The sequence below is a fragment of the Gallinula chloropus genome (assembly GCF_964237585.1).
Source record: "Gallinula chloropus genome assembly, chromosome: 2".
NCBI classification, from domain to species: Eukaryota; Metazoa; Chordata; class Aves; order Gruiformes; family Rallidae; genus Gallinula; species Gallinula chloropus.
In genome coordinates this window covers 153,616,000-153,634,059 of record NC_140086.1, presented here as the reverse complement: position 1 = coordinate 153,634,059, position 18,060 = coordinate 153,616,000, and the positions used below count along the sequence as shown (strand labels likewise).

Below are 18,060 nucleotides of genomic sequence, written 5' to 3'. Positions count from 1 at the left end.
CTAGTATCTAAATCTCTTTTCTCTACAAATCTGTAGTGGTTTATAAGAGAAACTCTGCTGTAAAAACAATGGCATGACATGGCCTAAACCCAAGAGAAATCCTTAAAACAAACATATTGCTTTTTTTTTTTAATGGAACAATGTTAAAAAAGACGAAAAGGAACAACACTGGTAGGATGCATAAGTTCCCGAAGCCACAAGGCAAACCGTATCTTGTTTCATTTTACATGATACTGAATAAAAATTGAATTGCTGTAGTTGCCATGGCAACTGCCACATCACTTGGCACTTCTGCTCCTTTAAATCACATGCTGCTACTGTAAAGGAATTCATGAACCAACATGACACTTGAATACTTGTGCTTTTTATACTGTTTCAGGAGGAAAACATAAATCAATATATACTGATAGCCGTGTCTGAAAATCAGGTTTGTTGCATTTTTCTTAACATTATAATCTCCTCATTTCCTTGTCGTGCTCTTTAAGAATTTGTAAAGAAGGTGGAGGGCATTGTCACAATCAGAGCACAAGAAAAGAAATTACTACTGACACCTGATTTCCAAACTGAAGCTGTGACCTGTCATTCAGATGTCAAAATACCTCTGCTATGCAATATTCAAATCAAATACAGGGGATAAACATTGGAACTTTGCCCCTCCACAACCACAGACGGTGTGATAAGTGACAGAAGACAGTCTTAGTAGCATCCAGGCATCTCTTTAACTCTAAACTTATCAGTAGCTTGAAAGGAAATCTAGGTACATGCTTAAAGCTAGGCATATCCTAAATGTTTGCAAAGTTGGGGCCATGATTTATACTTCTTTAGCATGTTCTGTGTATAACATGCAATCACAGAAGGTATGTGACAAAATAATGTGGTAATATAATATACATATTCATGCTGCATATTTTTTGTTTTTATTTTGCCGTTTATTAACACTCTGGATGCAATTTATTTGAAAAGCAGCCCTCTAGTGGGCTATGTACCATAATGAATAGTTAATAAATAGCAATAACATTATCTCTAAATATTAGCTAAAATGCATTTTGCAAAAACATACAAGATCTTAAATAAATGAGCCATAGAGCTCCATCATTCTCTTTGGAGAAATTTAATGTTCTGTTTGGCTTTATTCCTTAAAGCTCTTGAAGAATTACTTCTAAATGCTACTGTATGACTAGCTTCTGATTAGCATCACTTTACTATACATGCATACTCACAAAACTGTAATAGTGAGATATTATTCACTGTCAGTAAAACTCCATAAAAGTACTATATTACTAGTAGTGTTCTATGTATAATATAATCTATGAATTTTTAAGGGTTACACAGCTTTAGAATCTGTAATTTGTGTGTGTGGGGATAAAGTGAATCTTCCTCCTTAACGATTTTAATTCAGTGATTATTTTTCTTATTTGTATATAGATATAGCTTTAAAGTTACATGCCTTAAAGCAAAGAGGCCATCTGTGACCTGATGCATGCCTTGCCCATAGCTATGTGTGTTGCTCCAAAACATCAGCCTCCCAGAAATCTCTGTTTAACTGCTAATCAGCACGGCTGCAGCGATCAGCAAAAGCCAACACCAAGAGCTGTCTGCAGGGTCTCCCATCTCAGATGTCCCATAACAGGAAAAAAATTAATATGTTGGTCTCTAAGCTGTGGGTTTTGTAGGAAAAGATGGTGAAAGAAGGCTCATGGAAAAAGACCTGGTGCCCCCTGGCCAGAGACTGCTCTCACTGTGATGCTGAGGTGTGTTCCCTTGTATGCACTTCTGCTCAGCTTCAACCCAGTTAGTTCTATTGAGAAGCTATTGGCTTTCAGTGGAAGCTGGAAAACCTACCTGTGACTTGCAGTACACCTTGAGTATTTACCCAGGCACAGCCAGTGTTCCTACACCATGGTCAGGATCAGAGCTTCCTTATCTAAGTGATCTTGGGTACAGCCTCCCTTCCTATCCCAGTGTACCTCTAGGCACAATGTCTGCTCCAGATCAGAAGTGTGTGCCAATTGCCACAGTATCACTGTAAGAAAGGCAATTGGAGTAGAAACCAGGCTAATTTGGTCTTTATAAGCCAAAAGTGATCCCCTAGCACTCTAACTAGCCTTTGAAGAAGACCAGAACAAAGCTGAGACCTTCAGCAACTGCAAATGATTTGTCAAGTTCTGCACTTGCTCTAACTTTTTATAGATTTTCAATATCATTCTGGGTAAAATAAATATAAAAAGACATTAATGATGAAATTTGGCAACATTAAGGAAGATAATAAGTTAGAAATCTGACTCTTGTTTCCAAGAGGTTTGTGCATCTCTAGAAAGTCTGCCTGATCATGTCCTCTAGCTTCACTAGAATTTTTAAATGCAGATTTCTTTATTGTAGTAACATCACTTTATGCAACACCAACATAATTCTACACCTATCAAAATACATATAAATGAGAATTTCCTGAAATGTCAAAATATCACTGCTCTATTTTAGAACATCTAGAGGCACAGCATAGTGTTCATTTAACATATATTTTGGGTTATTTCCATTTGGTTTAGAAAACTGTTCTAATTCTTATGTCAGCCCTATGAGAACCATGATTCAAACCCTACAAAGTCACAGTTCCAGTGATATTTTGTGCATGCCGGGAAATGGAAAGAATTAATTGAAAACAATGTATTCCAGAGTAGAATATAGAGCTTTACTAGCTCAAGACAAAAACAGTGCCACCATTCCCTCTGATTCAGGTAATATTCAAATCACAGACTCTCAGCCTCCAAAACCTGATTTGAATCTTTACACTTTCTTGAGCCACTGGAGACCCTCACCTGTTATTCTGAAATTGTTGTTTTAAACAAATTTCAGGGAAAAGCTGGAAAAATCAGCATTTTTTTCCATGTCATAGTAGCTGCATTTGAACCATTATTTGAAGTTTTCTTGAACTGGATCTGGACTTGAACCAGACAATCTTTGCTCACAACCAAGCTCTGTGTGGAATTGAAGTGAAAAGTACTGTGCAGTAACTCAGAAGTGCTTATGTGAACAGAAAGTAGTGGTTAAGTTCCTAAAGGATGTGGAAGAAATTCCAGGTTACTCAGCGATGTCTCTGTGGGCTAGTGGCTCATGATGACTACTGAGCTCCCATGGGCTGGAGAACACCTCCTGGGTACAAGACAAGTTGGACTAATATTCACATGGGAATGGGGCTGAATCCTGAACTCAGCTGGAGCTGTGCTGCTACTAAGGAGGCTTTCTCTCCCTGTGTGAACAAATGCTGTCCTCAAGATCTGGCAGGGGTACTCAGCCATGCAGAGCAACAAGTTCAACTCTGATTTCTGCAAAATGCAATGGTCCACATCAAGTTGGGAGACAGGGGAATGGAGTTACAGGTCCTGCTTAAATGCTGTTTAGCTCTTAAGGTTTTTTACCCATACTATGCCTCTTTGGGTATTATGTAAATATACACATAGATAACACAACACTTACTTACAGTCATACCCTCACATACACTCAGCTATTGGAGATTCTTGAACTTCTGAAGATAACCCTAGGACTTCCAAGATTTATTTCATGTGTGGGAGATCAAAAGAAAATATCTCAAAGACAACAGCAGCTTCCCTGTGTCTGAAAAGTGAACAAGGTATGAAAAGCTCATGATGAATTTGTGTGGCAGAAACATGTGTGACAATGGCTCAAAGGAATCTTGGAGGACTACTGTGTAGGAGTTGTAGAGCTGTTATAGCTGCTGGAAAACTCCAGGTAGAAAATAAACATCTTGGGAAATATTCTTCCAGAAGTAGTCACTGCTACACACATCCTCAGTATTTCAGTGTCAGCACTGGTTTTCTCCGCAGCAGAGTTACTCTAGTTTTCTGGTATAACAGTTTTCTTGCAAACAAGATAGGTGTCAAAATAATTATCACTTTAAAAGTGATACACAGCACTCTCTGCATCCCTGGACTGCTGAATATTCTGCTGGCAAACATTAGATGTTGAGGTGGATGCGCTGTGGAAATTCCAGTAAAAGTCTGTTCCACAGTGACCTGGAAGAAGCTCTGTATAACACAGTGCAGACAGTGCTTTGCATTCTATCATCCAAAACTTCCCATGAAACATACAGAACTTTAAAGGCAACATCCTGACACATGAGCAGCTTTTGAAATCGTAGTTTAGGAACTCATTTTTAATCCTGCTAAAGCAGAGCCTACCCTGCGCTGACATACTGCAGGTAACATCAGCTCTGTCCAAAAAACCTCACTGAAACTGTGGAAATCTTTTAAATGACATAAAGATGATGAACTGCACTTTAGCTGTGGTAGACTCCAGACCTGAGTTGTTAATGACTACACAGCACGTGTTTATGCATAAAAGCAATTCATCAGCTCTTCCTGGACTTGACTGAACGGCTCGGTTATCTTGGTGTCAGTTTTATACTCTGCTGTTGCTTTTGAAATGCTTTTCTTGAGAGAGAGAGAGAGAGAAAGCAAGAGATTGAGGAGCTCTCAGAATCATTTCTCTTCTCCACAGAGAGACAGTTCCCTCCTACTTCACCCAAGGCCTGGGCAGTCATTAGGTTCTACACATTTCTGAGGCACAAATCCTGTTACTGTAGTTCAACACCAAAACCAGATTCCACTGTCCAGAGCAATATATGAATTATTGCTGAGCTTAGAACAGTTCCTGCATTTGTTTACTCAGCTGTTCCATTTGCCACTATTATCTCAGCTGTATTTCTCTGGAACTATTTCAGATATGAAACATGCCATGCAAAATCAATCCTCTTTATTTTACAGTCCTGCAAGTGAAGATTATATATCCATTAACTTTGACATGAATCTGACCCACTGCCCAAAGAAAAAGGCCATTTCTCATTGTAAAACTAGAGTTTTTCTAAGTACTTTCGGTTTGAGAATCTTGACTTTGATTTATAGTTACCATTACATATAATTCCATTCCTACAGTGTGAAGAAAAAGAAATCCTTGTTCAATAAAAGATTTCTTCATTATGTTAAACTATGTCCTTTCTATTATTTTAACACTGCTAAACACCAGGGTGAATCAGAAACAAACTGTAAAACTGGATTAACATAGTTAGATTTAACCTGAAATAGCCTGAATCTGATACCCTATCAACAAAGAAACAGCTTGGTTACAGAGCTCCATTATTTTTCATGTAGGTGAGACTGCAGAAATGTATTCATTATGTACACAATCATATCTGATAAGACTCAGAAAGGGGAATGTACACAGCTGGGAGAATTCACATCCAACAAAATATTAAGCAGTGGAATAAATGCTCTTCCATCACCTTAATGTTTCAAACCACTTGATTCTTTCACTGCCGATCACCATATCTCAGATGTAACGGGATATATTTAGGACGAAATGTCTGCTTCCCTTCAGTTAATTCATTTTCACTTTTTGCCTTCTAAAAATAAGTATTGGCAGAGTGTAAAGCACAACCTTCTGTCAAAGTCTTTATTAATCCAAGTAGTATCACCAGGGTTTTTTTAAAAGCTATGGTAGCCTAAATATATAGGAGATGAGTTCTGCCACGACTTTTACTAAACCAAGCAACAAGAAACAGACTAAGAACTTGTCCGTTTTTCCAGTTCTATTAGCTAGTCTTCAAAAAACCTCGGAAGACCTTGAGGCTCTAGTACATCCTTAGGCTACCATGGTTACGACAACCCTGTTACTACAATGGGGACTACTGACGAACTGGCAGGTAACACCTTCTTACATTTCAAGTATCCAAAAGTACTTTCTTTCTCCATTGGCCACATATAAGACAACAATTCATCTAACACTAAGCATCGGAAGTGAAGTGGGCTTTCATTTTCCAGCCGACTGAAGCCAACTGGAATCCTTTCAATGACTGGAATTGGACAAAGCATATTTCATCAGCATGAAGATTTTACTGAATGTGGCTTCCATAGCCTGTGCCTCAATCCTGTTTCTCTTATTTAGTAGAAACCAGGGCTTGTGGATAGACAAATGCAAGCTTCACTCTTGACTTGAAGTCAGGTCACAGCCTGAGGTGCACAGCCATGCTACAGCATACACGTCCCAGCTCTTGAAGTTATGCACACTTGAGAACCTCCACTAGTTACATCAGCTCCAGTTAAGGAGAGATGCACCTTTCATTTCCTACAGTTTTCACCTATTTTTGCTTCCAAGTTCTAATTCTTACAGCTTTGACCCTGAGCATCTCAGCAGCTCTCAGTGTTAGCACCTCTTCAGGCCAAAGTCTTTTAACAATGTGAATAAAGTTACTCAAAGAACCTCAGAAAACCTGGCAAGTTAAGGTTTTAGGCAAGAACTGATAAAAATGAGAAATATAAGAAATGAAAATCAGTAAAAAAGAAAAAAAAGTAAATTCTTTCAGTATATTACAAGTTAGTAAGTCATTCTTCTTAATGCTGAGAATAATGTAATCACAAGAAAAAGGCATTTGTCTAGCCCTGTGAGCATTCACCACTATCCAAATTACCTAAACGAAAAGGCAAAAAAAAAAAAGATATCTGTGTACACAAAATTAGCACGAGAATTAGCAATCAACTGTAGTTCATACAAGGTTCTTAGCAGATAGCATCATCTTTATTAATAAATGATGAACTGCTTAGTGGAGTTTTTGCTTAGTGATATCACCATAATAACAGACACATGTTTTATTTATGTTTCAAGTTACATCCAAAATAAGCAAGTCATTCACTGTCAGATTCTCTCTAACATCTGAAGACTCTTTACCCCAAATTTAAACTTTCATTGATCTAGATGAGATACCACTCCATGAAAACCGAGGGGAATAATACGACAACTTCAGTTGCTGTGCTCATCTTTGGGGATTTTGTTCCTGTGATACAACAAAGCAAAAAACCTGCATTTCTTAAAGCCAGGTGTACTTTTCTCATAAGCATGGTATTTTTTTCTCTGTGGGATACAGTGCTATTTATGCAGCAGATTGTATTTTGACAGATGCAACTGTATCATAAAAAGGCCCTGAGCACTATCAGACTGGTAGCTCACAAACATTCACAAGTTCCAGGATTTCTTAAAAAAACCCAAACAACCCAACAATTAAAATATTTTTGAGAGAGCAAAATGCCCCCGAGCCACTTACCTCCCCCACACCAGTCTGCAGAATTTTCAGTCCAGTTGTTTTTTCCAGTTTCTCTTTGTTTACAGCTGTGAGGAAAATGAAGATTGAAAGAGTTACAGGAAAGCTGGAATTTGCATGATGTTGCAGAATTTACAACATAACCAACCTGCTTCTCTCCATCAATAAATTCATGACAGTTCCTACATACGGCATCTATGGAATAGCTTCCCCAGGTAGCTAGTCTGCTAGTCTGTTCTTTGAATGCACAGGTATGCCGTTGATTGTTCATTGACATGTGAAAAATAAAGCCAAACTAACAGTATTGCAAACATTTCACACATATACACCATATGTTTGGGAAGTTCCCTTCAGTGGAAAGTTCCCACTGTCTTCCTTGCAGTGAAGAGCAGGGCGGCACCTTACCACTACAGCTGCACTGGTGTGAAGGACATTGCACAAAAAATACAGACTTTTACCTAGCAGGTAAGATAAATAGTTTGTTTCACAGTGTCAGGATGCAATGCACAATGTTTTCTATTTTGAAATTCATGTTTTTTTCCTATTTACCAGCCTCTATATCAGTAAAAGCATTAAACCCAAAAATAATTCAGCATAGAACAGCTAAATGCAAAATAGAGGTAGCAACCACTGAGACTAATCTATACTTGCTACCTAAAAACGCCCAGGGCAGGAATTTGACCACTGTCTCACCACTGCCCATATTTTTACATCATTACTATGTTCTCTGCATGACTTTGGCTTTTGCCTACTAGTATTCTCACAAAACAATGTACAAACACAGTTCTGGGACCAGCACAAGATGGGGTATGGGTAAAGTCATCCTGTTTTGGACGTGAGGACTTTAACCTTCTAGATGTAAACTCTGTCAGTTGGGCTCATCTCCAAAACCCAGACACCTGTCTTGACTTATTTATGAACAGAAGGAAAACCTTGAAGCATAGTAAAACTCTCCTTCCTTTAGCAGTCTAGTCACTGACTCTGTAATCCCAGTGAGTCATCTAGGTTGTCTCCCCAGTCAATGGAAAGGGGTGGACATTTAATGCAATGAGTCATCCCACACATATTGCACACATCTGCAGGCACCTCTTCCCTTTGATTATGGACACAATTTGGATAGACTCGGCTTCTCAACTGAAGTTGCCTTAGGGAAACATTCCTACCAGAAAGGACAAGAAGTGTGCTAAAACTTATTCTACACTGTAAATTTATATTAAAATACTGACAGGTATTAATACAGTTTTTCTTTCATTTGTGAAAAGTGCTCTTTAATCGCTGCCATTCAAAACATACTCAATACAGTTCGGATTGCAGCAGACAATTCTCAGAATCAATATTATTGTGAACTGATACTTTATTCAGTTTGTCCCAAGTGCAACACAAATGACTCACATTTATTTCAGAAGCGAGTTGTATCATTAGGGCTCAATCTCACCTCATGTACCCAAGTCGTGGGCAGATTTTGGTAAACATTTGTAAGAGCAGACTCAAGAAGCCAGTGTCACTCAAGCAATTCTAATACAAAGTAACTTTTCTGACTGCCTTCACCAAAGGGTAAGTATAGGCCATGATTAAAACGGAGAAAACTCTCCACCTTTTAGAGCCACGCAGCTTTGTTGTTGCTTCTGTTTAATAGTCTACCAATCAACCAGATAGGAACATGGAGTCCCACGCTAAAAAAAAGCTTAGACTTACATTTTGCTGGATGGCAGCCTAAAAACCGCATTCAGTGATCACATGTTTAATACTTCTGTCGTGCTTTACATGCTCACAGACATATTTATTCCACCCAGAGTCACCAGGAGCACATGGGAAGAGTTGCCTGGAGATTTGAAGCTACATTTTCACTGCGTTGTGTATGTTGTGCAGTATGAATTTCCAACGAAAAGAAGTAAATCTTTGCCAACAAGCCTGACTTTCAGCCTTGAGATGGACTCTGGGCTGCGTTTCCTCACTGATGGCTTCTGACCTGCCACGTCACAGAGCTGCATTCTCCCTTTAGGATGTACCCTTTCATTGCAAAGCTATGCCACACTACCTCACAGACCCCCTCACACCCAGCGTACACATTAAAGGCAGATTTCTACCAAATGCAAAAATTCAGAAGATTTATAAGATCAGAGAGCCTCAAAGAAACCAAATGATCCAACAAAATAATCCTTTGGTAGCTCAGGATAAAGAAAACCGCGCAGCAGAGTGGCTGCAAAATAAATGGGTACAAGTAAACAACAAGGCTTAAGTCCCAGTGTGTAATTTCCTACCACATGAACCGTTAATAGAAAATATTGGGTCTGCTGAATCTCTGAATTTTATAATTACTATTAGATATTTGACCTCCTTTTTATAGGTTTCCTGCAGACTTTAATTATTGAAGCTTTGATATTAAAAACAAAAAATAGTTTGCTTAACACCCTCCCCCTTTCCCCTTGATATTGGCTAAAACACAAAGGACAGCTCTGACAGCCGTGCTAACGTAAGCCCTGCCAAAATTAGGAGGCATGAAGACATGCCGTGTTATTGATTAAATCATAACCTGAAAGCGGTCAAGCTCAGGCACTATCAGACTGCGAAGAGAGGCACAGCAGACAGTCCCTGGCATGTTCACTCCAGGTGCATACAGGAGCATATTTTAGCTAACCTTGAACTCCGCCAGCAGTTCAGGAAGGGCAAGAAATTCTGTCAAAAACTATGCTGCTGAAGCTGAGGCATCAACTTCAGATCAAGCAGCTGCTTCAAGCTGCTGAACAGTGAATATAACTACTTAACCTTTTCTCTGCATAACTATTGTTGTGAATTTGAGACAATAAACCGTAGCCAGTAGCCTACAGACAGATGAGGAAGAAGTGGGAAAATGAATGGAGGTATTAAGAACAAGCTACTAATCCTTTCAAAATGGGGCTAAATTGTTTTTAAAATATATTTTTGTGTGCTACCTGCTACCTTTCCTTTCAATAGAAACACACAGCAGATGATGGTGCTGTTGCAAATTTTATGAACTGGAAATGATAATTCTGGGTAACATGGTATATTGCACATTCCATCAACGTGGATTTTTTTTTTTTTATGGCTACAGTATAAAGTCCTGAAACACTAATGGAGAACTGACAAACTCATCAGCAAAGAGGCACAATAAAACAGCTATTAAAAAAGGTAAAAATACCCACCCCACCCCAACCCAGTTAACAACATATAAATCCCTTTTTTAATCTTTGCTGAAACAAAAAAGGCTTCCAAACACACAAAAAAGGAGGCCTTTAAATTAAATTCACTAGATGAAGGATATGCAAATTACCTGAAGAAGCGGAGCCCTATAATGTTCTCAAAATTCTGCAATAGCCTATTTAATTAGTATTTTAATTTATCAGAATAATTCTTTGCACTTGACAATTTATGCAGTATTCCATATAATTAAGCACGTAGCTACTGTGGAATAATTTTGCCTACTCTCTGTATACCAGTTATTTTAACCTGAAAGAATCTGTGGAAGTCTCTTCTGTGATCTAAATTACAATGGGGACAACTTAATGGCTTTGCTCTATTAGAGAGCACGATGAGGGTGTTACTGAGTGTTAAAGGGTAGAGACTGTCACTGTTCATAGCCTTGGAATCACAAAACCACAGACTGGTTTGGGTTGGAAGGGACCTCAAAGTCCATCTAGTCTCAACTTCCTGCCATGGGCAGGGACATCCTCCACTAGCCCAGGGTGCCCAAAGCCTCATCCAAGCTGGCCTTGAACACTGTCAGGAAGGGGGGAGTCACAGCTTCAATGGGCAGCCTGTGCCAGGGTTTCACCAGCCTCACAGAGAAGAATTTCTTCCTCATATCTAATCCTAACGTAACCTTTTTCAGTTTAAAGCCATTACCCCTTGTGCTGTCACTCCCTGCCCATTGTAACCAGTCCCTCCCCAGCTTTCCTGTAGCCCCTTTAGTTACAGGCAGGCTGCTAGAACGTCTCTCCAGGCTGAACAAGCCTAACTGTCTCAGTATGTCTTCATAGGAGAGGTGCTCCAGACCTCAGATGATGTTTGTGAACCTCTTCTGGTCTTGCTTAAAAAGTTCCATGTCCTTGTTGTACCAGAGATCCCAGAGCTGGATGGAGTACTCCAGGTGGGGTCTCATGAGAACTGGAATGCTGGTCACATTTCTTTTGATGCAGCCCAGGACATGGTTGGCTTTCTGGGCTGCAAGCTTGCATGTTGAGCTTTTCGTCCATCAACACCCCAAGTCCTTCTCCTCTGGGCTGATCTCAATCCATTTCCCTCCTCCAAAGAAGCAACTATCCTTAAATATGAAAAGTAATTGTGATCTATTTGTGTCATTCACAAGGAAACCTAATTTTTTCTGCTGTGAATCTGACTTTGAGGGTGTGCTGCATTTAATTAAATGTAGAAAAAAGTACTTACAGACATATAATTCCCCTGACCTCTATTACATGCCCTTTTTAGAATGAGCCAATTCATGCCCTAGACTCACTAACTATATTGACTGGACCTCCAGTCAATAAAGTGATGGAGGGCAATTAATTCAGATTTACTGCAGGCTGTCAGGTGAATTCTACAACAATCGTCTTCTTTCCATCAGCTTGTTACAAAGCTCCTTTCACAAAGCCACAATCAGAAGAATTATATTTATTTTACCCTCTTTGAGGAAAAGAAACAGAAAAAGAAGAAGGGAAATCCAAAGAGATGATGTTCATGACAGCTTTTAATTTTTTAACAAGTTTCCCAAGTCTAAGACAAGCAGATCTTGTATTTATTTATGTCAAGTTAGCCTTTGCTTTCTCCTTCCCTACAAAGAACCCCCAATTATTCTGAAAGCTTCTTCATAGGGTGAATCAGAAAGATTGCCTTTATGTTTGGCAGTTTGTTGGTGCTGTGCATATACAGAACATATACTGAAACTTCTGCATCCTGCAATTCAATGTGTTTTCTCCCTGTTGAGAAGAACACAGTACCAGAATAGAAGTGCCTTTGCATGGTCATTGCTCCTCCTGAAACTGATGAGGGATTCACACTGTGCAATGAGAATAGGGCAGAGGAAAACTACACTGTTGGTTCATCAGTCTCTAGGTTTTTCCCTGGAGAACAAGCCTATGTTAGATAAGTTTCCCCACCTCATCCTCTTTCCTTTGTTGAAAGGTAAGAAGTACTTCATGAATTGTGAATTAAATACTTAGGTATGTCCATTTTCAGAAGAACAGACTTTCTGGGATATGTGTCCCTGACTTTGGCATATGTCCACAGAGTGTGGTGTGAGGAGATCCTGTGCCCAGCCCTGGGCACTTCTTCAGGGTCTACAGCCTGTGAATCTATAACTCCTTTTCCTGGGCACGAGTAGCAAAGCTGCAAGTAAGTCAGTCAAATACAAAACATAAACATTCAAAATGCTCCAAAGTGAAACAAAAATGACTAACCAGGTGGCCAGATGCAAGGAGAAGGGTCCCTTTACTAAATTTTACATTTATATTAGTGAAGAAGTACACAGGTTGTAGGCAAAAGGTATTTTGCTTTCCAGTCTTTACTGGGTGACAGCATGAGATAGCCACTTCATGTGTAATTTCTAGTTAACTGGCAGCCAGGTCTGGAATGAAAATGGTTGCAGGAAAGTCAAAGCTGCAAAGCTGTAGCAGCGACAGCCTGCTAAATATTATGTCATATTCAATTTTCAAGTCATTTTTCAAATTATTTTAATTAGATATTGTTTCAATCTCACGTGCGTTAATTTAATTTCTGTTACCAACATTTCAGCTTTCAATCTGTTCAGATGCAGTACCTTGCTGCCTGGAGTAATTTTAAATACTGTTTGCATCCCCAGCAGTCTTGAGGGTACAAATCTTTTACAACCTGCTCTAGCCAATGAAACCAGCAGATGGAAATTCAGGCCATGCTCACCAAACCCAGCAACACCTTTGCATTCTCACACTTTCTGGTACAAGACAGTCAAATGTCCATGCACACAAGAAAGGAATTTACCATCTCTGTCATTAATTCTGTTCAAAAAACACACACAAAATCCATGTGTCAGGCAAAGAGCCCCACTGCACATTGTGGTAAGAGAAAAACTGGCCCGTACTGGAGTAGCTGCCAAGAGCTGGTTATTTTTATTTAATTCATTCACTAAAACAACACCACTTTCCCCTCTCTAAACCATCTACCTCCCACATCCCTGGTGTTCCATGGACCGATAATATCTAAAGATAGAGCAACAAAGAGCTGATACATCAGGACCTCCCGTAGCTGTCTGTTTGCACAGATGAGATGTATTTTGAACACATTCTCTCTGCCTGATGGCTTGCATTGGCTTAATTTTACTTATTTAATAAATAGCTCCTCAATTGTATGCCTTACCTTAACTGTTCTTTAAAAGGAGCACACTGCTATTCTAAGATGGGATATTTAAATTGTAGTAACGGCGTTTGGGATAAATACAATAACATTTTTGTATTTCTTTGGAGGTTTTTTTGTTATTGGTGGGATCTGTCTCTACTAACTTTGCTGTCTCAGATAAGAAATCAGACAAGGTTCCCTCACTAGTGAAGAGACGTAAATAGTTATTTCCAAAGACTGACTTATCCCATCCCAAAATAGGCATCATTTATTCATCATATATAAACATAGGCCTGGAAATAGTTGTTCAGCCAACCAATCATTTTTTTTCCCCACAGGCATACCCTTGGAAGAAACATATGTATATAACTCTAAAATACTTCAGCAGGAAAACAGTCCTATAGACAATGTCATGGCTACAGAAAGGAAATTTTGAAAGTGTGGCGTCATTGTGATGGTTCTATTCTTGAAGTATGAACACCACAGGTTTACATGGCTGAGAACTGTAGAAATGAAAAACCTTCATCTCTTCTAAATACTTTCTTGCACACCTTCAGAAACCCTTTATCAAAAATATTCTAAGTAATATAAGGAAGCTGATGTCCACCAACAGAAAAGTTTTGAGTACTATCAACAAAAATAACCATGCTTTGGCTATGTATGTCTTACAAATACAGAATATATTTCAGTGGATTCTTAGCAGTGACAATTTTTAATACTATTGACCATTCTAACGGTGACAATTCAATGCTGAACATTACTTGATGGAGTGCAGAGTATGTGTATGTACTGATTTGCTTGCATACATAAAACACTAATCCATTATTTATAGCTAAAGGTAAACCAGTTCAGCCAGTGTTACCAGAAAATGAAAAAGAGAAGTGTCATTCCACCTTTCACATCAAAATTTGTTCACAGAAATATCCTTTGACAAGTTTCAGCTCTGTACAGAAAATTCAGATAAGACAACCTACAGTATATTGAGCTGAAGCTAGAGCAGAATACACTCAAGTAGATCGGAGTGGCATGACTACCAGTGCAAGTACACACCGTTCTCAGCCAGCTTCTCTCCAGGCTGATTGCTAATGTCTAGATCAACTTCTAAATCCCAGTTAGTTTAACATTAAAGTTCAGCAGCATATGCTCAATCTTAAAATGTTAAATTAGAAGACAAGATTCATGGTCCCAGGGGATGGGCAGGTAAGAAGGACCACCTGAACCTCCCTCAGCCCTTCTTAGGGCAGGGAAATCTTTGCCTCCTCACCTTTACAACGCTGTGGAAAGTAACACTCCATAAAGCGAGCTTAAGGCCACTGTTTAGATAGACAGGTTTTTGGAATAGCATTATAAAAGAACAGTTTTGCTGCCTTCTTTTATTTATAGTCAAGAATTCAACAGATTGCTTCAATTTTCTTGTGATGAAAATACTACCAAAATATCAAACATAGCAGTTATGCAGATAATAGCAGTTACTCAGCTTTTCAAGGGTAGCTATGTATTCTAGAGTTGTATTTGCTTTTTGCTTCTATTTGAATATTCTATCCTTCCATATACTTCATTTTGATCCCTCAGCATCTGCTTTTTGTGTTTTATTATTTTTAAATAAGAACATTCTGTTCTCTTTATAAGCATAAACTTTATGTAAGATCCATTCCTTGTTCTTTTAATGCTTTGGAAAAAGCAGAAAAAATATAAGCTTCTATGACCATCTCTGTTTAATAGGAACAAAAATATTTACCTACCTGGTGTCCAGGAATAGTAGTATCTAAAATACAATTTTCTCCCCTGTTCTCACTTCTCTAGCAATACTAACCAGGGTGGTTTCTAAGCAGAAAGAACTTTTGAAAAGATCCAGAAATTGCTACTTATGGTTGTACCTTTGTAGATGTTGAGGAAACCCTGTTATCTGAAGTTTACCTGTTTCTGTAGAATAGGAACTATAGTTTCTACAGTAACTATAGAATAGTTATTGGGGTAAGAAGCATTCCAGCTACTTTTTGTATAGCTTCTGTTATATTTTAAATAAAAAAAACAAGGGACTAAGGACAAGAAAACCAAGAGTCATTCCACTTCTAATGAAGCAATCCATTCTTCCCAAGGGTCTCCCTAGAAAGTGCACTGAGCCTCTTTGACATTGTAATATGCAAGATTTAAAAATACACATATTGGCTTCTATATTATGTACCCTCATCTTTGTTATGCTGTACTTTTTCAGCATTCTCCTACTTTGACTCTTCTTATATAAACAGCCTGAAATGCATGAATTATTCTTACTCTTGTTTAAAATCTGTCAAAACCTTCAGATGGACACTGTGGTGTGACTGCACTGGTATATGAAAAATTTAAGGGGTGCTACCACTAATTCTCAGTATGCCAAACTGTTACTTTTAATAAATACACATTCAAGAACTGTCATTTTTTTTTTCAGTCATTTCCCCAGTTAATAAAACAGTACCCTGTAGGTTCATTTCTTTAATGATCCAAAACACAACTTCAAGCCATGTTATTTGTTATTCATCTACAACTACACTTAATGTCATCTTCGTGGCACAAATGTAACAAGACTGAGTTGGGAAAACATTAGCAATATTTCAACTGACTGGCTCACTAAATCATGAATAACACAGTTAATGCACAAGGTCATTCACTAACAAAATCTATTTGCGGTGCCTCAGAATAAAATGAAAATATTTATTACCAAGGATGCCACTAGTAACAGGAGTCACAATAAAGCTTTCAGGTGAGAGTGAATAGGGACAATGTTAACTCGCCCATCATTTCTCACAATAATTTTTCATAATTCTGCCTTAATGAAAACTTTGAAGGCTACTTCACTACCTTGAAAAGAATTTCTTTAAAATCAGCAAAAAGTGGAAGAATCAGTGAAGCCTGCTTATAGTTCAGAAATATAGGCCAAATATTTTAAACAGAATATAAAGTTTGATCATATAACAAAAAAGCATTGTGTTTATCCTTGGATGGGTGAAGCACCAAGTAAGGAAGATAAATACTTGTTCACAGAGATAACTGAGCTCTAAATGCATTTACAGAATTTGCATATGCATGTGTGTGTGTAAGGATGGACATTTGATGAGAATGAGGAGAAGGATTTAACAGGAAGATCTAAGTATGTGAAGAATGGCTACTTTGCAGATCTGGGGGATATTTAAAATATTATGATTATTTCTACATCACCTCCAAATTCTTCTTGCAGCCAGGATCATCATGAGAAAGGCACTGTGCAAACTCACAACTAAAAGGTGATTCCTGTGCTAAAGAACTTGTATCTGGACACAGTAAACAGCTACAGAGAAGAGTCCAGCAAATAAGGAATTGATACTGGGCAACATGACAACAGAATACTGAAGCAGCATCCACCCACAACATTTTTTCTCTTAATTTTTGGCATGGGAAGTGATGTGATCACCTAGCCTTATAAATCCTTTACAAGATGCAGCACTTTCATCATTTCATTGTTTACAGGAGCAGAAGAGACTTATTGGCATGGCTTAAAATAAGGAGAAATGGCAGGAAAGGGCATTCTGATCAGCTCTTCCAGAAGCGCCGGAAGCAAAGGCAAAGCTTTACTTTTCTGTAATTGGTGTGATGGAGCCGTCTCTCTTTTGCAGTATGCTTAACCCAGCACTCACTCTCATGAGTTTCTGCTGGCAACATTTCTCCTCTGCCTCCTCTTTTCCTCTGTCACACATTTTTGGAACGTCCCTAGAAAGTGTTGAAAAGGATACCTGGACTGTCCCTCTCCCTGTGGTGCCAGCTCAATACATGTGGATTATAAATCAGATTATAAACCTCTTGTTGAGCAAAATGCCATTCTGTATCTCAGATCCCAGTGCACTTTGTGGGAGAACACAACATTCAGAAAGAAAAGCTTTTCTCTAATGCTTTTTTTTTCAAGAAATCATACACAACTGTAGAAATATTAGAAGTAAAGGAGATAGATGAAATGATGGATTATGAGGCTGTGGACTGACACCGTGCATCAGGACCCAGCCCCATTGGTAAAAGTTTACTGTCCATCAAAATACCAGCTACACACTCTTGTAGCCCCTTATACTTTTGGCCAAATGTGCATCATTAGCAAAAAAATCTGATATTTAAATTATTTGAGCTTACCTGGTAAATTCTGACTGACATGGTTTTGAGAATGATCACAGGAGCAGTTCCACCAGCAGCTATGAGACAGCCGTAACCTCTGTCAAGGGTACGATAACCTCTTTCATTGGCACTTATGCATTCAAAAGAGGACATCGGCCCACAGCCTTTATGAGACTGTCAGACTTGTATGGATTATGCAATTTAACACATAGAAATCATTACTGCATACAATTTACGATAAATGTAAATGAAATGCCTATCCGCTTTATGCATACATGGGCATAGGTCACTATTAGAGTGCCAGCAATTTCGAGCAATTTCTGCATGCTATTTTCTGCAAAAATTAGCACAATAGCTTCCTTATGGGGTGAAAATCTATAGGACAGTTAAAAGCTTGGTGAAATGTTTTCTGACTTCTCCCTGACTGCTCCATTTGGCAGGCAGACTCTCTCCTACCACGACAGGCTGTAACGTACACCTAAGGCTGTGCGTAAGCCCATCCTTGCAGCGCT

The 18,060-nt window shown here is 38.7% G+C and overlaps 1 protein-coding gene across 1 annotated transcript in view; it reads right to left on the bottom strand.

Annotated features, from left to right (window-relative positions):
- The window catches only part of PTPRN2 (protein tyrosine phosphatase receptor type N2), a gene marked incomplete at both ends in the record, with an annotated part of 656,586 nt that overhangs the window by 233,001 nt on the left and 405,525 nt on the right, over nucleotides 1-18,060 (bottom strand). Inside the window, one exon of the mRNA XM_084279942.1 lies at nucleotides 7,109-7,173. Coding sequence (XP_084136068.1) covers nucleotides 7,109-7,173 — 65 coding nt within the window. The remainder of the gene's footprint in view (nucleotides 1-7,108; nucleotides 7,174-18,060) is intronic.